The following is a 24,658-nucleotide window of genomic DNA, read 5'->3' as shown; positions in this document are numbered from 1 at the left end:
TGCTTGCACTTTGCACAAATTAACCCGGAAATTGCCCGTTTTGTGCTGAATTTACACATATCCGTGCACTTCCGTTTCACATCCAAGGTCAAGCGAAGCACCGACCACTTCGTAAGTAAACTAAAAGTTCTGGCATTATCTGTTTATAGTCAGCATTTAACCTTGCTTTGTATATATTTCCCTGAGAAACTTCACACATAGGAAAATTGATGTAACTTATGTTCTTTCACTTGAGAATTACTTGCCATTTATAAACGAAGCAAATTTTTTTATGTCCTCTGTTGCCAGTGTTGGCATGAGACACACGTTTAGACACATGTAGGATCATATAGGTTGCCTTTTTTTGTAGTTTTCAGTAATCCATCAAACAGGTTGACGATTTTTCTCTTGCATGCGTGACCTCTACTCGAATTTATCAACAAAAAATCAATATAAGAAAATTTATTGTAATATTTAACAATATGATAGAAAAGTACAGAATAACAAATGAAGTGACACAAGAGACATAAAATAAAGTCTCAAAGATGTCAACATCTGGGAGTTCATGTTTTTTCATGCAGACGACATTGTCTTAATCTCAACACAGCATAGATTTCCGACGTTTTCACATGACGTATGAAGTTATGTGTGTTTAAAAATGAAATTGGACACGGAAAACAGGCTATCTCAGAACTTAAGTAATATTTCTGACATTATCTATTCATCATTCATGGATTGTTGGTATGAGGGTCTTTACTATTGGTGGTGTAAATTGCATGTTATTAATCTGTTGATTAGAGGATCCAAAGATAAAATATGTATATTTCAAGAATTTATTATGGTATACCGTTGTCCATCCGTCGTCAACATGTTGGACATTAACTCAAAAACGCTTCAACCAATTTGCATAAAACTTTGGTTAATTGTTCATATCTATTGATGTGAGCTCCCTTTTGTTTTTTATAAAATTTAGATTTTACGTTTCTGAGTTATGGGGTTTTATTCATTAAAAAAGGGGGGATTTTCCAGTTTTCAGACAATAACTCAAAAATGCTTTCACCAATTTGCAAGAAACTTTGGTCAATTGTTTATATCTATTGACATGAGCTCCCTTTTGAATTTTATACATTTTAGATTTTATGTTTCCGAGTTATCATGGTTATGGAGTTTTATTCATTAAAAAAAGGGGGGTTTTCCAGTTTTCAGACAATAACTCAAAAATGCTTTCAGCAGTTCTCATGAAACATAGGAGAATTGTTTATATCTATTGATGTAAGCTCCCTTTCAATTTTTATAAATTTTAGATTTTACACTTCCGAGTTATGGGATTTTATTTATAAAAAAAGGGGTGATTTTCTGGTTTTCAGACAATACCTTTAAAGTGCTATGAGAAGCTTTCATTAAACTTTGGTGACTGATTTATATCAATTAAGATAACCTCCCTTTAGTCTTTCACAAATTTCTGAAATGGCTTTGAGAAGTTATTGAACTTCATTCGTAAAAAATGTGATGGGCGTATCATGCGCTCATGGTGCAGCTGTTTATTCTGATAAAAATAACTGTTTATTCAAGAGTTTCAGGTTAATTTTCAAATTAATTCAGTTAAAACATTTAGAAAGACAGATGAGCAATGTCATGTGAAAGGTGTCTACATTTAGCTGAATCATTCTGTAGTGATTCCAACACAGCTGGTTTCCAGTATTTTGAAGCTAAATTTTATATATGATATGTCCAGCAGTCTGGATAGTGTTGTGTTGTCTATTTATGTATAACATTCTTTGTCTTTACAGATCATGGCTGAGTTTGTGAGACTTGTGTTTTGATTGATGATGGTATAGTTTATTTTTTATTGATTTGTATCAATTTATCTTTACAGATCATGCCTGAGTACGGAAGACAGATGATTTATCCCTATACAGGATTTGGGAAGCTAGCTCGATTTAACTACAGATATAGATGGCACAATGATAGAATTCTAAGATTCAGAACCTACTTGTTACCATTTGTTATTTATATGGGTTGGAAAATACAGTCTGTATGTAAGTGATAGTTTATCATTCAAGTGTATTTTTATTGGATTGGATTTCCATCTAGCATGTCTAGTGAACCAACACCTTTGTGTTTTAAATTTTGGTAAAGACTCCCTGAAGAGGATATCTTGGTATGCAACATTCACAAAATTTGTCATATAAAGTATCAATTTGACATCAGCACTTTCTGAGAATGCAATTTAATTTAAATACTGGTCCACATGTTACACCTATATCAGTACAATTTACTATTTATAAGCAGAAATTAAGCACTGAAGTAAAAAACTTAATTTTGACATCACAATGTTCTTTCTAAATTTGAATTTAAAGGAAAATAAAAAAAAAAAATTCTTTTCGCACATCATTCAGTGTTTATATATCTTTGTTTCAGTGAGGGGTGGAGAGGACATGAGAGAGTATTGGAGGAACAAGAAGACAGAACGTCGTAAGTTATCCCTTTTTTCAATTGGCCGTCCTGAAAGAATCATTGAAAGTTACTTCATATCAAAAGCTGAGAGTCTTGTTTGATCTTAATCTTTAATCTTGACTATGTTCTGGTTTAGAAAAAAAACCAACTGATTGAAATTGCAAAGGAAAGAGAAAGAACACTTAAATCCAGGTTATTTTGACTTTGTTGGATGGTTGTCTCATTTTATATTAAGGCAAACAATCAAAGTTATCAAAGTTGTCTGAGTATATATACAGTTGACTCATGTTATCTCGAAGTCAGCCGGACCAGAGAAATATTTCCAGATATCCATAGTTCAACTTATCCGAAAACCGGATGTTTGACAGACCAAGGGACATAACTCTTGTCTAGCTTGGTATGGCTAAATTAAATCTGGATGAATATGGGTAGGGGATCGATATTCTGGTCTCAGATTGATGTATTTGTATGTTATGGTCCTTAAACATTATTATAACATTTTATGTTTTCGTCTCTTATCAATTTCTTTGCGAAGTTACAATTTTTTCCTGTGGTTTTTAGCCGAGAGAATAATTTCGTTAACGTTATTTGAAGTTTACAAAATTGTTCATTCTCGTATACAAGAGATTTTAGAAAATTTATAATTTCTTAATTTTTCTGCAAGAGAAAATACAAAAAGATTAAACACGCCGATTGAGTAGTTTTGAGTTGATCCCCAACAGAAGTGTTAATCCCTACTTTATACACAGCCATGCTCATTAGTGTATGATAATGGTTAATTGTTTTTAAAACATTTTAAATAATTTTTCTTTAAGTATAACAATGTATCACTAATTATTTATCATAGTGATCAAACATAATCTTAGGTAAACACTTGTGGTAAAAGAATGTCATAAATCAATACAATGGTCAGTGACCGAAAATTTAATTACACGTGTATTGTCAGATTAACTCTTCAATCCATTTAAATCCCTGAGGTCATGTTTTGACATATGTGTATAAGTTCGAGATAAATAATGAATTTTGAATGCTTTGTTAACCTTTGGACCGTAAATTTAGTTAGAGTCAACCGAAATTTCGGCTCATCCAATTTCGACTCATCAGGAGTCAACATACATATATTTATATGGAACAAAGTTTAGCACCACAAGAAAACTTTGAATTATCCTAAATTTCAAGTCAAGACTCAACTGAGTTCGAGACAAGAATTAACTGTATATGTCATGTTTTCCAAATTTGGGCATGTGTAGTCCACAGTCTTTTATTCCAAAATTCAAATTGCCATGCAGGGTGCGGACTATGGAGCATGGATACTATAAGCAAGAAATAAGACAAAATCTGGATTTTGCAGTGTTCGTTTATGTTCCACCATGTTTTTTTTATTATAATTGTATTTAACATTAGAACAAAGTATCGAGGTCATGTGAAACTACAATATTAATCGGATGTTGGTTCAGATTTGATGTTTCATACTGCTGCATGTGTTGTGTTTTAGCTAAAGGTCCTTCAAACATGATAAAAATTCACTCAATGCAGTTTAAAAAAACATAGCATAGGAAAAGTGCTTTTATTGTTGTTGTTCATCACAAAACCAGAGTGAGACCTTTATCAATAAACTGTCTGACAATTCACCATAATACACAGAATTTTATTTTCTATTGACTGAGATTATACCTGGCTATAAATTTATCTTTTATATTTTTCTCATTTCAGATAACTGGTTTGCACCTGTATCAGAATGATTGGGACTTGTACAGACAATTTTACTTTCTTATAGATAATTTATCTGTGTTTCGTATTTCATACAAAGAAATAAATTGAGTTATATAAAAGATAGTTACATTTATTTCACTTTACTAATATATTAAAATTTATACCTCAGTAAACAGTTTAGAACCTCAGTGGCAAAACAGCTTAGGTTGAGGTTATTTCACCCTATCAGATGTGGATTTAGGAGGCGGGCCCAGGGTGTCCGGGCCCCTGCTTTTGTGGGAAAAATTTGGTTGATTATTTAGGTAATCACTGAAGCATGACTGGAGCGAGCCCCCTTTATGGCAGTGAGTGGGCCCCCCACTCCTATGAAAATTTCTGGATCCGCCACTGCCTATCACTACTATTGTAGAGATTTGTGTCAGCATCATCATTTACAAAAATGGCATTGTGTATACAATCTACCATTATGTGATAGTGTGTCAGTTCCTAAGCTAAGGTCAATGGTTTCACAAGGCTCAGTCTAAATGGCAGTGAATATTTAATCAACCATTATGCAATAGGATGTCAGTTAATTTCCTTAGGTCAATTGTTATCCCAGATATAAGGGCTTCCTCTACCAATAACACATACTGCCATTATATATTGCAAATTTTATAGAATATTGATTCAAGGATGTTGACATCATGTTTTTGACTTTTTGTCAGATATTCGGAATTCTCTGGTTTTATCCATGTGGTGCCAATAAAAATTTTGCCCATTAACCCCTACTTTAGAAAATTTAGAGAGAATCATTTCTCGCAAAATTGTCAATGGCTTCTATCTCAACAACAAGGACATGGACTTTGCATTTTTTTCTTCTTTTTTAGTTCAGTAATATATATACTATTGATTTATAACAGTCTTTATTTCCCATTTCCATTCTCAATTTTATTTAAAAAATCTTGTTATTTTAAAACAGAGAAGTTGACATCCTTAAACCAAACTACAACCAAATATAATGTATTGTTCAGAGCAGTGTTAAAAAATGAAAACAACACTTTATAAATATCATGAGTCCGAAGGTCTTTTCTAGATTTACCTTCATCTGGAAAGCTCAAAGCCGAATATTTGAAAGCCAAGGATTTATAAGATTTGAATTTCACCTACAGATATTGAAATCTTAACATTTCTCGGGTGGAACAACTTGCTTCAGGTGACTGTACCTTATATTTACCTGAGTTCCACCCTGAGCAATTTTGTTTAAACAACACTGCTTCTTAAAATTTAAGTAGAATTGACCAGTTGAAAAATGCATAAGCTAACACCTGTAAAAATTGATTGTAACTCAGATGTGAAGAATTAAAAATACTTGGATTATTATAATGAATTTTACCAGAAAAAATCGTCCATAAAATTATAGGTTGAACTAACAGAAGATTCTTGACTTCGGACAGGCACATGCAAATGTGACTGGTTAACTTGTGTTTTAGCACATAATCATCCCTATTTTAATCAACCAGTAAGTCAGTGGAATAACCAAAGGTTGATGCAGAATAAAATAAAAATCTGGTCAGACAAAAAGAATTGATTTGTCATTATCAGATTTTGATAACAACTCATACTTTAATTACAAATGTAACTGCACTTGATCATTGAAAAAGCTTGCAGTAAGAATAAATTAAAGTACTTGTGGGGTAAACCTCAATGAGATAGCAACAATACAATCAATAGATATCTATAGCTCTAAATCTTCTCAACTTCTCACGTGTAGAAATTGTGAATAAATTTAACAGATTATCAAAGATCTGAGATCAACATTGGACAAGTAAAATTAAAATATAACTGCAAACCACCACTGACAAGGTTCCTGACTTGAGATGGGCACATTAACATGTGATGTTAAACTTTATTGAGCATTCAACGCCTCCCTTTAAATTTCCATTAGTGGAATTATAAAATGTACATTGAAGATGTGGCTGTTCTGTATGTTGTCTAAATGAATGTCAGTGAGGATCAAGATAGCTGTGAATCACCTGAAATAGAAGGACTAATATAGTGCTGTTAAGTATGTGGTCTAAATGTTTGTGTCAAGGAGGATCTGGTAAGCTTTGAACTAGCTGAAATAGAAGGACTTATTAAGTGCTTTTTAGTATGTTGTCTTAATGTTTGTGTGAATAAGGATCTGGATAGATGTGAACCAGCTGGAACAGACAAGAGTTCTATAGTTCTGTTTAATATGTTGTCCTAATTATTTTTATTTGCGGTCGTATATTGGTATGACGTTGGCGTCATCGTCGTCCAAAGACGCATTGGTTTTCACACTCTAACTTTAGTTTAAGTGAATGGATCTCTATGAAATTTTACCATAAGGTTCAATACCACAAAAGGAAGGTGGGGATTGATTTTGGGGGTTATGGTACCAACAGTTAAGGAATTAGGGGCCAAAAATAAGTATTTTTTTAGTTTCCAGACAGTAACTTGTGTTCAAGTGTATGGATCTCTCTGAAATTGTACTGCAAGGTACCATACCACAAAGGGAAGGCTGTGATTGATTTTTGGGGTAATTGCCTCAAAATTTTAGGAATTAGGGGCCAAAAAGGGGCAAAAAACGCATTTTTCTAGTTTCAGGACAATAACTTGTGTGTTAGTGTATGGATCCGTATGAAATTGTACTACAAGGTTCCATATCACAAAGGGAAAGCTGGGTTTGAGTTTGGGGGTAATTGCCCTAAACGTTTAGGATTTTGGGGCCAAAAAGGGGTCCAAAAAACAAGCATTTTTACAGTTTCCAGACAATAACTTGTGTTCAAGTGTATGGATCTCTCTGAAATTGTACTGCAAGATACCATACCACAAAGGGAAGGCTGTGATTGAGTTTGGGGGTGATGAATCATAAGGGGGTCAAAAAATTGGAGGGGGTTTCCTTTTTTTTCCTTTTTTTTCTTTAAAATTTTCCATTTTAAATTGGTTATTTCTGATTTATATATAAAAGCAAATAATAATGATATGGTTTCAATAGGTAAATTAAAATTTTTTAAGTTCTTAGACCACATTCATTCTGTGTCAGAAACCTATGCTGTGTCAAATATTTAATCCCAATCCAAATTAAGTGCTGTATCAAGCTTTGTATGTTGTGTCCATACTTGCCCCAACTGTTCAGGGTTCGACCTCTGCGGTCGTATCAAGCTGCACCCAGCGGAGCATTTTATTATGTCAAGGATCTGGGTAAAGCTCTGAATCAGCTGGAATAGACTAGACTTCAATAGCGTTGTTTACTATGTTTGTGTCAAAGAGGTACTGAGTAGATGTGAACCAGCTAGAATTGAATGACTTCTATAGTGTTGTTTGGTATGTTAACCTAATGTTTGTGTCAAGAAGGATATAGGTAGCTGTGAACCAGCTGGAATAGAATGACTTCTATAGTGTTGTTTGGTATGTTAACCTAATGTTTGTGTCAAGGAGGATCTGGGTAGGCGTGAACTAGCTGGAATAGAATGCCTTCTATAGTGTTGTTTGGTATGTTGACCTAATGTTTGTGTCGAGTAGTATCTGGGTAGGCGTGAACTAGCTGGAATAGAATGACTTCTATAGTGCTGTTTGGTATGTTGACCTAATATTTGTGTCAAGGAGGATCTGGGTATATGTGAACCAGCTAGAATACACAAGACTTCTGTAATGCTGTTAGGTATGCGGTCTAAATGTTTTGTGTCAAGAAGGATCTGGGTAGCTGTGAACAGCTAAAATACACTTGACTTATATAGTGTTTGGTATGTTGTCTAAATGTTTGTGTCAAGGAGGATCTGGGTAGCTGTGAACTAGCTGGAATAGAATGACTTCTACAGTATTGTTTGGTATGTTGTCTAAATGTTTGTGTCAAGGAGGATCTGAGTAGCTGTGAACCAGCTGGGATAGACAGTACTTCAACATAGTGTTGTTTAGTAGGTTGACCTAATGTTATGTCGAGGAGGATATAGGTAGCTGTGAGCAGGCAGAACTGTTATAGTGTAGTCTAGTATACCCTGATGTGTGTTCCATGGATGATATAGGAAGCTGTGAATCAGTTGAAATAGACAGGACAGCTAAAGTGTAATTAAGCATTGTGTCCTAATGTTTGTACAAATGATGATCCGGAGAATTTCGAATCAACTGAGATTTGGCTGCTTAAGTGCTATTAAGTATAATGTCCAAATGTACCAAAGATTTTCTGGGCAGCTGGAATAGACATGACTGCTCTAGTCTTGTGCTCTAGTATTGTCTAGTATGTCATGTATGTTGTCCAAGTTTTAGTATCAAAGATGACCTAGGTATCTAATTCCGACCATAATCGCTTCGAGTTCGTAATTTTCTATACGGAGTATTTATTAGCTGCCATTACTTTGGTCACTCGTCCGTAAATTTTCTTTAAAAAAATCTTCTCCTCTAAAACTGCTTTGATTGCAACCAAAGTTTGTCTGCTTCATCTGTAGGATGTCAACCATAAAGTTAGTGATTTCCGTCCAGGTAGAACATAGGGGTAAAACTACATGTACAGTTTTGGCTAACATCTCTAAATTATAGTAATTAGAGAAAAACTGATAGGGTAAAAATTGTCAACATAACAAGTTCTATCTATCCTCAAAAATTTTGAAAAATCTGTCAACCTGTTATGGAGTTATTGCCCCTGCAATGTTGTTTTGTTTTGTTTTTTTTTTTAACTTTTTTTGACATTTCCCTGTCCCTTGACATTTTAAACTGTAGAAACTAGATTAAAAGTGTAGATTGGAAAAAATATGAGCATGACAAGATGTATCCACCCTGATAATTGTACAAAAAAAATCTAACTTCTCATTTTGGAGTTAATGCCCCTGAAATACTAATTTCTTTTTTTTTACATGTTTAGCAGTTGTTAGCTGTTATTCTGAAAACTATCGGAGAAAGGTTAAAAGTGAAAATTGAAAAAAAAGGATCCGCACGACAAGATGTATCATCCCTGAAAATTTTAAACCAATCTGTCAACTTTTTTGGAATTATTGCCCCTGAAATATATTTTTTGTGGTTTTTTTGGCTGTTATCGTGAAATATATCGTTGCAAGGTTAAAGGTGTTATTTCAAAAATGATCAACACGACAAGATCTATTAACTTACCTTGAAAATTTCAGAAAAATCTGTCTACTTTTTTTTAGTTATTGACCCTGAAATATGAATTATCGTATTTTTTCCTGTTATTTTGATGAGCTAGGTTGAAAGTGAGAACTGTAAAACTGATCAGCATAGCAAGATCTATCTACTCTGAACAACCAGTATTGGAGTCATTGCCCCTAAAATGTTGATTTTTACTCCTTTTTTTTGCACTTTTGGCTGCTATCTAAAAAAAAAAATATAGGGGCTAGGTTAAATGTGTAAAGTGGGAAATTGACTAGCAACACAAAGAGTATCTATAGTATGTGCATATAGAAGTCCTAATTAGAAAATTAGAAAACTGACAATTTTTTCACAAGGTGAGGGATACAAGCACATGTGTGCCTCTTTGTTTTACTGGTATTCTGTTAACAACATTTGGTGATTTGAACGTTACCTTAAAATACTGAATACTAGTATAATTTTCCTTGATCAGAATTGTTCAATTGTAAGGACTTTAAAATTGGCTGTATGCTAAGTGATTCTATCCTTTTTCTCGATACATTATGCCAATGAGACAGCAACCCAGGTCCCTTCCTTATTAGCAAGATTCTTTCAATTAATTAGTAGATATTTTAAAAGTATAATTTTAATTCATTTAAACCAGCTATTGCTATTTTACTGTTTTGGTAACTATTTGCCGTTCAGCTTATCGTTTTTCGATTGACTACCCAATTGACAGACATCATTTTAAAATAAATTTACAGTCACGGTATAAATTATGTTTCTACATTAATTATTAAAACTTATGAACAAGATTCTTTCATAAAATCAGTAGATATGTAAGTATAATTTTAATTTCTTTAAACCAGCTATTATTATTTTTCTGTTTTGGTAACTATTTGCCGTTCAGCGTTTTCGTTTTTCGATTGACTACTCAACTGTCAGACTTATCATTTTAAACTCAATTTCAAGTGTATGTATGTTTCTACATTATTTATGTATGGGGCGTACATTTAATCAAAATCATTGTATTTATCAGAGACATATAATATATGTCTCTTTATTTATTAAGGAGAACCTGTAATATTTCAGGACCACCATAGTACGAATTAAGGATATTCATTACTTGATCATTGAGATCATTCTGGAATATTTCAGGCCCTCTATAATTCGATTTCGGTTATGACTTCAAGAAATTCTTAAATCGACTTAAGGATATCCTTACATCGATTTCCGGATATCCTTTAATCGATTTCAGGACATCCTGAAATAGAAGAATGGAGATCCTGAAATCGAAATGTGGAGGTCATGAAATCGAATTATGGAAATATTTCAGGATCTCCATAATTTAATACAAAAAATTTGACTAAATCTGTGTCTCATAAATACGCCCCAAAGTGAGGGACATATAAACTCTGATTCATTACACAAGTAAAGAAACAAATCCGGCTGTAATAAGAGGAACCAAATTTGTACCCATCGTAAGATACCAATCACCTCAGTAATAGTGGAACTAAAATATCTAAATTATCTTCAAAAATAATATTAATCAGATTAACCTACAAAAACATATGTCTTTAGTGAAAGACCATTTAACTTTGAGGGAGGGGGTCATATGTCGTTTTAGTTTGATTCTATTTTATTTATTTTTGTTGCGTTCCACGCATGCATCAAATTATTTATTTTTCTATCCGCAAAACGCGAAATCTTTTAAAGAACTGAACATTAGATTTAATGGCAAAAAATCACACGCATAAATTTATTTTTTATCTTCTCCCTGATAAAAAAAAATATTTGTTCGAAATTGGGAATCAGAACAAAAAACTATACCCCTCCCCCCTTTCCCCCTAGAGCTAAATGATCGTCCTTTTACTAGTTTGCACCTGTCCTAAGTCAGGAACCTGATGTTGAGTGGTTGTCGTTTGTTGATGTGGTTCATAAGTGTTTCTAGTTTCTCGTTTTTTATATAGATTAGACCGTTGGTTTTCCTGTTTGAATGGTTTACACTAGTCATTTTTGGGGCCCTTTATAGCTTGCTGTTCGGTGTGAGCCAAGGCTCCGTGTCGAAGGCCATACTTTGACCTATAATGGTTTACTTTTACAAATTTTGACTTGGATGGAGAGTTGTCTCATTGGCACTCATACCACATCTTCTTATATCTAGTTATAAATTTTATACTGAAAAAGGGAAATGTAAGGACTATAACACTGAGATATACGGTTGCATCCAGCTTCAGTATTTGTTTCATTGAATCTGGGACTATTATACTTACAATCAGAATAGTCCCAGATTGAATAGATTGCCACTTTGATTTAGGGAAATTATAAGGCCCTAACCATTCATCCATTCAGCTTTTCAGGAGCAACATTTTTTTTTATTTAAAGCATGTAAAAGAAAAAGAAATTCATTTTTTTTTTTAAATAATTTTCAATAGATACTATTTTACACCAAGGATTTTTATAGGGGTTGTGCTAAAGTGTGAGATTTTAGTATTAAAATCCTTGTTTCAATCAACTTTTATAAGTTCATTTTCAGCAATACTGGTCGGTTCCGCAATACCTAACTTGGTATATCATTGTAAATTCCAAGATGGCAGCGTCCATACCAACTAACGGCATTTCTGATAAATTATTTCCCCAGCTGATCTTAGGCCATTAGTACATACAAAAAGCTGTATTTCCTACTTAAGATAATATGTAAGCACATAAAATACTAAAAGGAAATAAAAAATCGACCTTAATGTTCATATGGTTGAGTATACATAATTTGCAACTGAAGTACAGAAAAAGTCCTAAAACAAATGACCTCGGGCATTATTTTCTATGTATTTTTGTTGTTTTATATTTTCTTTACTTATTTTGCAATTTCCATATTTTATAAACTATTATCTGTCTTTACTATCTATGCGAAACAAGAAAATATCAGCTTAAAAACGTTAAAAATTTATTAAGAGCACATTTGTTTCTAACCTGAACGATGTGTAAACAATTACATGTGTAGTCATTTAATCCATTTGATTATTACATTTTTTGGTCAACGTTGACATCATACACATAAACAATGTACGCACAAAATAGTCGCGTAGTCATGGATCGTTTATCGTTGAGACGTATATGTATAAACGATACATTTGCAAATGATTTTTCTCTGCATCTGTCGTTTATATAATTATGAGCACGTGTTGTTTTTTCGCAAACTCCTGGTCATTCATTTCCCTCACTTTTACCTGTTTGTTTACAGTACATGTATGTCATCTTTTTTTGTCTAACTACGCGGGGTCGATAAAGGTCATTAAACTATGAATTTGTTTCTAGCAGCTTAATGTTTACTAGACGATAGTCATCGATGACAGAATTTCGGGTTAGAAACAAATGCACGCTAAGAATGTGAAGTCATATGTTACAGGACTTCGGACAAACTAGATTATCTCTTTTGGGGTTCTGTTTTCCAGAGAAATTTTATGATTTGGCCATCTGAGTGCGGCAATTTTAGAAAATTGCTCAAGGCACAAAATCCCAAAATGAATTACAGACAAACCTGTGCAAAGTTTTAAGGCCTAGCAGCACCTATGTATAAAAAAGTTAAACGCAAATTGTGTTACAAATTAAACAAAGAATCTTAAAAGAATGGTCCTTACATTATTTTAACTTTCTTTGGAAAAATTAAAACAGTATTTTGAGTAATTATATTGAAATTACACCTTATCGCACTTTATTCCAATCCAGTTAAGTTCTAAAATTACACAACTATTTCAAACCAGCTGAAGCTATCTAGGACCTTGTTCTAATAATGTATTGTACATAAAACTTTTCATGGAGACATGTTTAAACCATTATAAACACATCAAACATGTCAAACAAAGCATTTTTAATGACTTTAATTTGTCTTAAAAATAGCTTCATAAACTATCAAAATTTTAAAATGTTTACTTTGAGTTTCCAAACTTTTTCCTCCCTCAGCTCATTTCAGATGACCTTTATTTTTGCCACACTTGACCTCAACAGGAAGTTGCCTAAGTAACAGTTTTTCCGGGATTGGACTAATTAGCCATAAGGTGTATTATGATTTACAAGACATTTTCCAACAAATGAATTTCTAATGTCCATGCAATAGCTTTCTAAGTAAGAACATTGCATACAACAATTGCACTCATTAGTGTATGAACAGCCTTCTTTCAGTTGAGATACACATAATAAACGACAAAATAAAATACTACACATACAATTCATACCCAAATAGAAATGCTTCAAATAAGGAGGGGACAAGATGATTAAATATACCTACTTCACATGGTATTATATATTGTTGTTTACTTAATAAATACTCAATTATTTCTATTTATCAAGATTCATGAAAAAATCTCCAGTTATGAGGGCCAAACTCCAGCTAAAAATTTTAAAATCTCCAGTTGTGACTTGACAACTTTGTCACATGTCTGTAATGCCCCAATCAAATCTTTATAAAAAAAGGTCATTAACTTTTATCCAAATGATATTTCAGTCAATGTGTTTTGTAGTGGGGGGTTGCCTTTTTCATAATCACATATGCCATAGGGGCTAAAGTCCTCAAATTCTGAATTAAAATTTTAATCACTGTAAATTAATACTTGATTTTGGGTATTATATCCATGTATGTCGATATTTATTAGGATATTATAACCCAACTTGATAAAAAGATTCCAGATTCATCATAACATATTTTTGAAATATGGCTGTGTTTACAAAAAAAAAATTACTCAAACCTGTACACCCGGAAAAGTTTGAGGTACGGCTGGACCTAGATAATTAAAAGTTATGTGCATTTTATGTTACAGAAAATTAAAAACTTTTGGGGGGATTTTGAAACTAATTTTATTTTAACCATGCTGAAAATGATATCACACCTGCCATCTTCTTTAAACCTCCATGGGGATTTTAAGCGCAAGAGATCTAATGCATATATATAATGGTTTTGAATGTGAAGTACATGTGGAATGATAAACCAATTTCCTTTGATACTGTCCCTCAGTTACACTGTTTAAAATTAAATCACCTGTTGTTGTGCAGATATCTATTGTCCATATTAATCAATACGATAATTACCTAAGGGGAACAACTCAAAGATTTCTTCCAAGTTAGCTTATTTTGACACCCTCTGTAGCATTGAAAAAATTGCACAAATGTTCCAACAGGAACATATATTACAGCAAAAATAAAAGTTTCCAGGGGAACTTCTGTTAGGCAGATAAAATATATGTTGTCAACTTTACAAAGCACTCTTTTTTTTCAGATTGAGACAAAATTAGGTCATCATGCCTATCCGTGATTTAGTTGCTTCCCTGAGTGATAATCCATACTTCGGAGCAGGAGCAGGATTGTTTGGTATAGGAATGTTGACTGCTGTTGCCAGGAAAGGAACACAGTTTGGTATGATACTATTCAGAAGGCACTGTATGATGAGTCTAGAGGTGACCAGCAAGGACAAGAGTTATTATTGGTTATTGAACTGGATATCTGTTTGTGGAACACATACGCAACATTTGAGTGTAGAGACATCATTCAGTCAGTCAGAAACAGGAAAAATAAACACAACATTTGACTTTGTACCAAGTCCTGGTAGCCATTTCTTTAGACATAAAAGTACATGGATTAGAGTGGAAAGAAATAGAGAAAAACAAATGGTTGATTTCCAGAGAGCTGCACCCTTTGAAAGTGTAACTCTAACAGCAGTTGGTTTCAATAGAAGTATTTATTTTGACATTTTAGAAGAAGCAAGACAATTAGCACTTCAAAAACAAGAAGGTAAAACTATTATGTATACAGCAATGGCTGCTGAATGGAGGCCATTTGGATATCCTCGAAGAAAAAGACCGATTGATTCTGTTGTATTAGATGAAGGAATATCAGAACGTATTATAAATGACGTTAAGGAATTTACCCAGAATTCTAAATGGTACATGGACCGGGGGATACCATATAGACGTGGATATTTATTGTATGGACCACCTGGTTGTGGTAAAAGTAGTTATATAACAGCATTAGCAGGTAGTTTCAATGTTTTTGTACTCTCACTGTATGTATGTAAAATTGAAATTTTAGTTTTTAACTACTGGTAAGTTATCTGATAAGTGAAATTTTGAAAAAAATACTGCAATTTTTTTCTTAATAAATTGAGTGATATGATTATACAACGGTGGTAAAATTCCTTGTTATAGCCTTCAATTAAACACTTGAGAAGAAGTGATGTAATTCCTACAGGTTTGAGAAATAGAATTATTAAATGCACTGTTGAAAAAAAAGTACATGTAGGTGTAACCACTCCATCAGTTTAGATATATTTTTATTGTTTTACAGAGAAAAGGAGATTAAGTATTATATGTTAGTATTGATTGATTACGATTAGGTTTACACTTTTTAGCTCAGCTGGCCCAAAGGGCCAAGTGAGCTTTTCTCATCACTTGGCGTCCGTCGTCCGTCGTCGGTCGTCGTCATCCGTTAACTTTTACAAAAATCTTCTCCTCTGAAACTACTAGGCCAAATTTAACCAAACTTGGCCACAATCATCATTAGCATGATTAGGGTATCTAGTTTAAAAAATGTGTCCGATGACCCTGCCTGCCAACCAAGATGGCCGCCATGGCTAAAAATAGAACATAGGGGTAAAATGCAGTTTTTGGCTTATATCTCTGAAACCAAAGCATTTAGAGCAAATCTGACATGGGATAAAATTGTTTATCAGGTCAAGATCTATTTGCCCTGAAATTTTCAGATGAATCAGACAACCCGTTGTTGGGTTGCTGCCCCTGAATTGGTAATTTTAAGGAAATTTTGTCGTTTTTGGTTATTATCTTGAATATTATTATAGATAGAGATAAACTGTAAACAGCAATAATGTTCAGCAAAGTAAGATCTACAAATAAGTCAACTTGACCAAAATGGTCAAATTTTTCGTAAATTTTTGTAATCTTTTACAAAAATCTTCTCCTCTGAAACTACTGAGACAAATTTAACCAAACTTGTCCACAATCATCATTAGGGTATCTAGTTTAAAAAATGTGTCCGATGACCCTGCCCGCGAACCAAGATGGCCGACATGGCTAAAAAATAGTACATAGGGTAAAATGCAGTTTTTGGCTCATATCTCTGAAACCAAAGCATTTAGAGCAAATCTGATGACGATAAAATTGTTCATTAGGTCAAGATCTATCTACCCTGAAATTTTCAGACCAATCAGGCAACCCGTTGTTGGGTTGCTGCCCCTGAATTGGTAATTTTAAGGAAATTTTGACGTTTTTGGTTATTATCTTGAATATTATTATAGATAGAGATAAACTGTAAACAGCAATAATGTACAGCAAAGTAAGATCTACAAATAAGTCAACATGACCAAAATGGTCAGTTGACCCCTTAAAGAGTTATTGCCCTTTATAGTCAACTTTTAACCATTTTTCGTAAATTTTTTTAATTTTTTACAAAAATCTTCTCCTCTGAAACTACTAAGACAAATTTAACCAAACTTGTCCACAATCATCATTAGGGTATCTTGTTCAAAAAATGTGTCCGATGACCCCGCCCGCGAACCAAGATGGCCGACATGGCTAAAAAATAGTACATAGGGTAAAATGCAGTTTTTGGCTCATATCTCTGAAACTAAAGCATTTAGAGCAAATCTGATGAGGATAAAATTGTTCATTAGGTCAAGATCTATCTGCCCTGAAATTATCAGACCAATCAGGCAACCCGTTGTTGGGTTGCTGCCCCTGAATTGGTAATTTTAAGAAAATTTTGCAGCTTTTGGTTATTATCTTGAATATTATTATAGATAGAGATAAACTGTAAACAGCAATAATGTACAGCAAAGTTAGATCTACAAATAAGGCAACATGACCAAAATTGTCAATTGACCCCTTAAGGAGTTATTGCCCTTTATTGTCAATTTTTTACAATTTTCATAAATTTTGTAAATTTTTGTAAATTTTTACAAAGTATTTTCCACTGTAACTACCGGGCCAAGTTCATTATAGATAGAGATAATAGTAAGGAGCAAGAATGTTCAGTAAAGTAAGATCTACAAACACATCACCATCACCAAAACACAATTTTGTCATGAATCCATCTGTGTCCTTTGTTTAATATGCACATAGACCAAGGTGAGTGACATAGGCTCTTTAGAGCCTCTAGTTGTTATAGACTACAATATCAATGTATATCACAATGAATGTAACAACAAATCAGCTTTTAGTTATGACAATGTTATCACCAGGTACAAATGTAAATTACATTTTTTATATGACCGCAAAACATTTTGCGGTCGTATATTGGTATCACGTCGTCGTCGTCCGAAGACAGTTGGTTTCCGGACAATAACTTTAGTATTATTAAATAGAAATTTAAACACAAGGTTTATAACCACAAAAGGAAGGTTGGGATTGATTTTGGGGGTTATGGTCCTAACAGTCTAGGAATTAGGGGCCAAAAAGGGGCCCAAACAAGCATTTTTCTAGTTTCCAGACAATAACTTGTGGAGCGGTGTATGGATCTCTCTGAAATTATACCACAAGTTTTCATACCACAAAGGGATGGTTAGGATTTGCTTTGGGGGGTTATGGCTCAAACCATTTAGGAATTAGGGGCAAAAAAGGGGGAAAAACAAGGGTTTCCTGGTTAATGGACAATTACTAAAGACAATTTAAAAGCAGTGTAAGGGAGGCAATCCAAACACAACGTTTTGATTACCTCCCTTACACTGCTTTTAAATAATGTATAAAGAAATGTTGTATTGTCTTGAGATGATTAGCTGTCAATTTATTTTTAGAAGTTACTATTAAGGAATATTAATTTTAGCCATGATTATGTATGTCATTTTCTATTTTAAGACTTTTAGTCTTTTATGATGTATTTAAATGGGTAATTATGGTTGCAAACTCCATTGGAAATTTGAATTGAGATTATGACAATACAATGTATCTTGAGGGAAAGAATTTTTTTTTTGGAAAAAGGGAGGAGGGGAGGTCAATATGCAACAGCATAGTGTATTGCACAAAAGCAAAAAAAAAGGAGGGGTAAATTTATTTTTTTTTGTGGGGGAGGGGGGTCAATTCGCAACAGCAAAGTGTATTGCACAAAAGCAAAAAAATGAATATAAATTCAAATCATATAACCAATTCTAAGTTCTTTGACTACAGTTATTCTGTGTCAAATATTTAATTACAATCCAAATTCAGACCTGTATCAAGCGCGAATATTGTGTCCATTTTTGCCCCCACTGTTCAGGGTTGGACCTCTGCGGTCGTATCCAGCTGCGCTCGGCGAAGCAATTTATTTCAATTAAATTTATTGTTAGTTCAATGAATATGTAAACTTCACTGCTAATAATTTACTCTAATTTTTATTTTGTAGGATCCCTAGATTACAGTATATGTGTATTAAATTTGAGTGAAAAGGGTCTGTCTGATGACCGACTGAATCATTTACTGGCAGTAGCACCAGAGCAGAGCATTATACTACTAGAGGATATAGATGCTGCTTTCTTAAACAGAGATTTAGCTAAAGAAAGTAAGATTTACAATAAGTGATCCTGCAGTTTTTTAGAGGGAGTTTGTTTATAGTGCTTTAGGGAAAAGGGAGAGTTATCACACCTGCATTTCATTTCTTAAAAAAATAATCACTCCTGAGTCACAAATTTTCATGAAACTTTCTTAGTTCTATCCATGTACACAGAGGCAGATTTAAAAGGGACAGGGGGTCTGGGCCCTCCCTTATGGAGCTTTAAATATGATAAATGCATAGAATTTTACAAGTATCACTCTAAAAATGGCTTGCGAGGGGTTCCACCTTATTTATATGAACAGATGTCATAATATAAATAAACCAAGATCTAACTGATAATAAGGAGAACTGTATATGATAAGAGTAAAAAGATTTATGTCAATATTAGATTTGATCTGTAAAATTCTTGCCTTTAAACAATAAAAAAAGCATTAAATGGTTTTTTGTACCTTAATGATATTGAACAAATGTGTCTTTGAATTGCAGATCCTGTAGCTTACAGTGGAATGGGACGATTAACTCTCAGTGGATTACTGAATGCTATGGATGGTGTAGCCTCAGCTGAAGCCAGAATTATATTTATGACAACTAATTATATAGAGAGGTATTTCTATTCATGTTTGGGGCCTCAGTGGCTAAGTGGTCTAAGTAGTCCAACTACTGTATCACTAGCCCAGTCAACACTAAGGTTGTGAGTTCGAATCCAGCATGGGGCAGATGCACTTGACTCCAATCTTAATTGACTAGGATTGTCAGTTTTCCTACCGAAGGTTGTGGTTCTCTCCGGGCACTCCAGCTTCCTCCATCAATAAAAACTGACTACAACGAAATAGCACAATCGTGTTGAAAATGGTGTTAAACAACAATCAATCAATCAATCTATTCATGTCTGACATGTTTTGGATTCATGTTTCAGATCTCCAGATATTGTAGGGTGTTTTCTGTTAATTTTTGTTTGTTTTTATTTTTTTGGGATTTCCTCTTAAAGATCAGTTTAATTAGGAAAAATCAAGATGAATGCTTGACATCTTTACATTTATGTGCAAATCTTACATTAACTATAGTTCTTTTATTCAATGATTCCAATTTTTGTGGTTTATGAATAAATTTATCAGTGCTTTGGTTTTGGATAAGTATTTTCATACTTTGCACAAAGCAAATTAATTTTATGGAACAATCTGTGTTCTGTCAGATAGTCTGATATTTAAATTCTAAGTGTCATCATATGAGCTGTTGTTAAAAAATACAGTGACTGAGTGTTCTCACTGAGATTATTCCTGGACTCATGGAAATTTGTCTGGACTCATCATTTTCTGAACTGGTGATTCCAAAAATTCAGCAAAATTGTATCAGATGAGTGCAGCTGTCATCATTTCATTTCAAAAGTTTGAAAATTAATCTAAATTTGATTGCATTTCCTTATTTTTTATTGTCATGAAGACTTCTAAAAATTGGTATTGTTTTTCTTCCACCTGTTGGAAAACAAAAGCATTGAACATGATGAGTCCATGGACTCACCAACAGAATTATGGTTTGTCAAAAGATTGATAAGCAAACTCCCTAGTATAATAATTCAGTCAACAGCATTTACAACATTAAATGTAGTATTTATAACATTAAATGTAGCATTTATAACATTAAATGTAGCATTTATAAGATTAAATGTAGCATTTATAACATTAAATGTAGCATTTATAACATTAAATGTAGCATTTATATAACATTAAATGTAGCATTTATAACATTAAATGTAGTATTTATAACATTAAATGTAGTATTTATAACATTAAATGTAGCATTTCTAACATTAAATGTAGCATTTATAACATTAAATGTAGTATTTATAACATTAAATGTAGTGTTTATAACATTAAATGTAGTATTTCACTGATATTTAGGATTCTTTTTTGAATGGAAAAAAATGATGTATGGGAGACAACTCAAAATGAAAAATGGAAACTTTGAAACAAGTTGTCTGATATTGCTACTATATGATGAGTACCAGTTTCTCATGAAATTCATTTTAGATTTATATTGATAGATCTTCAGTTCCATAAAACATGTTAAATCAAGATTGTCGACTGTGAAATTTCATCAAACGTGTAAAAATATGATCTGTTTAATGGTTCAAATTTTAAATTGAGAAATTCTCAGTTGAAGAATATATACAAAATTAGAGCCAAAAAAATTACAGGTTATACATTTGAGTCCTTTGTTATCTACCTGGATCTAAACCTTTAATGTTTGAAAAAAGATTTTTCATTTCAATAATGGTTAGTGTGCTCATTTTTTGAATTTCTACACAAAAAATATAACTTTTTTGAATCTATAGGCAAGTTTATAAAATTACAATGTATATACTTCAGATTATACATACGACTTATCATCTGTGCTGGTTTCCAGTAAATTATATATAAAAATTTAATATCTGTATTTCAGATTGGATCCAGCTTTAATTAGACCAGGTCGTGTAGACGTTAAGGAACTGGTAGATCACTGCTCTATCTACCAGCTAGAGAGAATGTTTCAGAGATTTTATCCCGATGAACCTGAATCAAATGCTCAAATGTTTTCTCACAAAATACACTCGTTAGATAAACATGTGAGTGCTGCACAAGTGCAGGGACTTTTCCTTAAGTATAAAGACAATCCTGAGGAGGCTTTGAATGATGTGCAGTTTTTATGGGCATCTTGATATTAGAAATAAATATTTTTATAGAAGGAATTATTATATTAATTGAAGAAGCATGAGAGGTGTTACATGGTGAGCAGGAACTACCTATTTTACCTTGCTATAATTACTAATCTGCCTCTGCTTACTAAAATTGTGTCTTTTTGAAAGTGTCAGAGATAACAAATGGATGATAAAAAAAGCATAAGTTAAGAAGAAAAAAAACAACATCATGGCAAAAAAAAAAAAGACACCTGTCCTAAGTCAGGAACCTGTTTCAGTGGTTGTTGTTTATTGATGTGGTTCTTAAGTGTTTCTCGTTTCTCGTTTTTTATATAGATTAGACCAGTTTTACAATAGTCATTTTAGGGCCCTTTGTAGCTTGCTGTTCGGTGTGAGTCAAGGCTCCGTGTAGAAGGCTGTACTTTGACCTATAATTGTTTACTTTTTACACATTGTGACTTCGATGGAGAGTTGTCTCATTGGCACTCATACCACATCTTCTTATTTCTATATACAAACACTACATAGAAACCTAAGAACTGAGCAACACCAACCCTAGGCTACCAAAACATATCGTGATCTTTGTATAGTTTATCTGTCTGTCATATTTTGTGGATGGTGGTTTACCACAAGGCTTCCAAAACCGTCATATATTCTGGACATTTGTATAATGTCCGGTAAAAGTCTGGCTGGGCAAAGCATGAAACGGTCATCTACTTATTAGTTTTGAAGGCTTTCTTAAGAGACGGTCATTTTAACATGATTCGCGATCTTTTTGACCCAACCTTTTGCCTTTAACAGTCACACATTTCCGGTCATAAAAGTGACATGATCATAAAGTACTATCAAAACAACCCCTACTTTAATACCTTCTCATTTTAATCAAGGCTAATTAGTTGTCGAACAGCTGAAATTTACCTGTTCAGGTGACAGGTAAACTATTTTGAACCGGACATTGATCGGTCCATTCAAAGTTATTTTCTTACATTTCAGCGGTTTGCATATTATGGTACCAACAACACGAAATTCTTTAAAGGACAAAAGACACCACAATTTAAACAAAGACAAATACTGTGTAGGTTCTTACAGTATCATTTTTTCCCCAGTATCTTAGCTTGTTTAGCTTGTTTGTCTATTTTTCGGAAAATTTAAGGTGATTGCTGTGTTCTAAAATCCCTTTTGTGTCGCCTGTGAGGAAAGTCGTAGAATGCGAGACATAGGGATAACTATCTGGTGGTGGCAACAGCAATGACGTAAACTATTTGTATTTAGCTTTATATTTCAGAAGGAAGAAGACCTGGATGTTTCATACCTTGTATACAGATGAATATGTTCATTTTGCGGACATATGTCCATTGTCCTTGACCCCATTTTCATTATTCAGCAACTGCTTAAACAATCTGTATTATTTTGTCATGTAATTTTCTTACTTATTATGAGTAATAAGATAACTATGATTGTAATATGGGATTTTTCCAAGATTAAATGTCCGTCAGACAGGGTTCACTTAAGCTTGATCTCATTTGATGGATCAGTGATTAAAGAAAGTTTTTATGGTAAATTCCATATCTCAGGTACTATAAGGAATAGGTCAACTATATTTGGACTATGGAATGATTGTAAGGTGTTCTTGTTGGTCTGGGTCAGGGTTCATCTGATCTTAACCTCTTTTTCATGGTTCATTAGTTGAGGTGAAGTTTTTTGTGCCGGTTGGTTTTCATACGACGGAAAAAAAATTGCGTTCGTATAATGCTATCATGTCGTCATGGTCGTCCAAAGACACCTTTGGATTCCGGACAGTAACTTTAGTTTAAGTGAATGGATCTCTATGAAATTTTCCCAGAAGGTTCAATACCACAAAAGGAAGGTAGGGATTGATTTTGGGGGTAATTGGTACAAACGTTCAGGAATTAGGGGCAAAAAAGGGTCAAAAACAAGCATTTTTCTAGTTTCCAGACAATTACTTGTGTTTAAGTGTATGGATCTCTCTGAAATTGTACTACAAGGTTCCATACCACAAAGGGAAGGCTGGGATTGAGTTTGGGGGTAATTGCCCCAAACGTTTAGAAATTAGGGGCAAAAAAGGGGCCAAAAACAAGCATTTTTCTAGTTTCCAGACAATAACTTGTGTTAAAGTTGTGTAAATTATAATATATAACAGATTAACTAAGTATTATGCAACAGCACAGTATTATTGTACAATAGCAAGAAATCCTCAGATGAAAATAAATACTATTTTTAAACCAATTTCAATGTGATTAAATTAAGTCTTTAATTTTTAGGGGTTCTTATAAACCTTGTATTACTATTTTGGATATTGGTCCCCATTTTTAAATTGGTCTACATAGAGGTCCAAAGGGTCCAAAGTTAAACTTTGTTTGATTTCATCAAAAACTGAATTATTGTGCCTCTATGATATGCTGTATCTTATTGTGCATTTAAATTTTTTATTTTGGGCCCCAATCTAATTAAAATTAGTTCTCCGCACTTGCTCCTCGTTGTTTATATGTCGCACGTGGGGCCCTGTTTTCAAATTAGTCCATTTTAAGGTTTGCATGAAGGGTCCAAAATGAAACTTTGTTTGATTTCAACTAAAATTAAATTTTTGGTGTTTTTTTTATATGCTGAATCTAACCATGTTGTTAGATTTTGGATATCAAACAATACTAGGTAAATTAAACTGTCCCATTTCAAATTTTTAAGATCTTTGACCACATTTAATTTGTGTCAGAAACCTATTTTATGTAAAAATTTGATCACAATCCAAATTCAGACAATATCAAGCTTGAATATTGTGCCCCAACTGTTCAGGGTTCAACCTCTGAGGTCGTATCAGGCTGCACTCGGCGAAGCATTTTATTTTGTTTAAATTGTCTTATATTTTGTCATGTCAGGGCCTTAGCTTACATTATGGTATGGATTTTGCTCATTGTTGTAGGCAGTACTGTGACCTATAGTTATAACATCTACATCATTTGGTCTCTGGTGGATAGTTGTCTTGTTGGCAATAATACTAAATCTAATTGTTATATATTTGGTGGAATGATTGAATGGTGTACATGTCTGTCTGGCAGAGTTCATCTGCCCTTGACCCCATTTTCATAGTTCATTGAAAAATGTAAAGTTATCATGGTTTAGTATGTTTCTCAGATACTATAAGCAATTTGTCAATTATATTTGGTTTATAGAATAATTATAAAGTGCATATAATATAATAACCATCTGTCT

General features: G+C 33.2%; 1 protein-coding gene and 1 long non-coding RNA gene across 2 annotated transcripts; both read left to right on the top strand.

Annotated features, from left to right (window-relative positions):
* Positions 1–25: 25 nt before the first annotated feature.
* On the top strand, positions 26–4,268 carry LOC127739149 (uncharacterized). Its single transcript, XR_008000304.1, has 4 exons — positions 26–111; positions 1,856–2,018; positions 2,401–2,454; positions 4,150–4,268. It is a non-coding gene; the product is annotated as an uncharacterized LOC127739149 (long non-coding RNA).
* Positions 4,269–11,813: 7,545 nt separating this feature from the next.
* On the top strand, positions 11,814–21,499 carry LOC127739145 (mitochondrial chaperone BCS1-like). Its single transcript, XM_052250737.1, has 5 exons — positions 11,814–11,925; positions 14,498–15,252; positions 18,607–18,762; positions 19,243–19,360; positions 21,196–21,499. Exons 2-5 carry the CDS (start codon positions 14,520–14,522, stop codon positions 21,449–21,451), a joined length of 1,263 nt encoding a protein of 420 aa, XP_052106697.1. The 5' UTR covers positions 11,814–11,925; positions 14,498–14,519; the 3' UTR covers positions 21,452–21,499.
* Positions 21,500–24,658: the final 3,159 nt, after the last annotated feature.

Source organism: Mytilus californianus, unplaced genomic scaffold (assembly GCF_021869535.1).
Source record: "Mytilus californianus isolate M0D057914Y unplaced genomic scaffold, xbMytCali1.0.p SCAF_4, whole genome shotgun sequence".
In the NCBI taxonomy this organism is placed as follows: Eukaryota; Metazoa; Mollusca; class Bivalvia; order Mytilida; family Mytilidae; genus Mytilus; species Mytilus californianus.
This window is presented reverse-complemented; position numbering and strand designations above follow the sequence as displayed.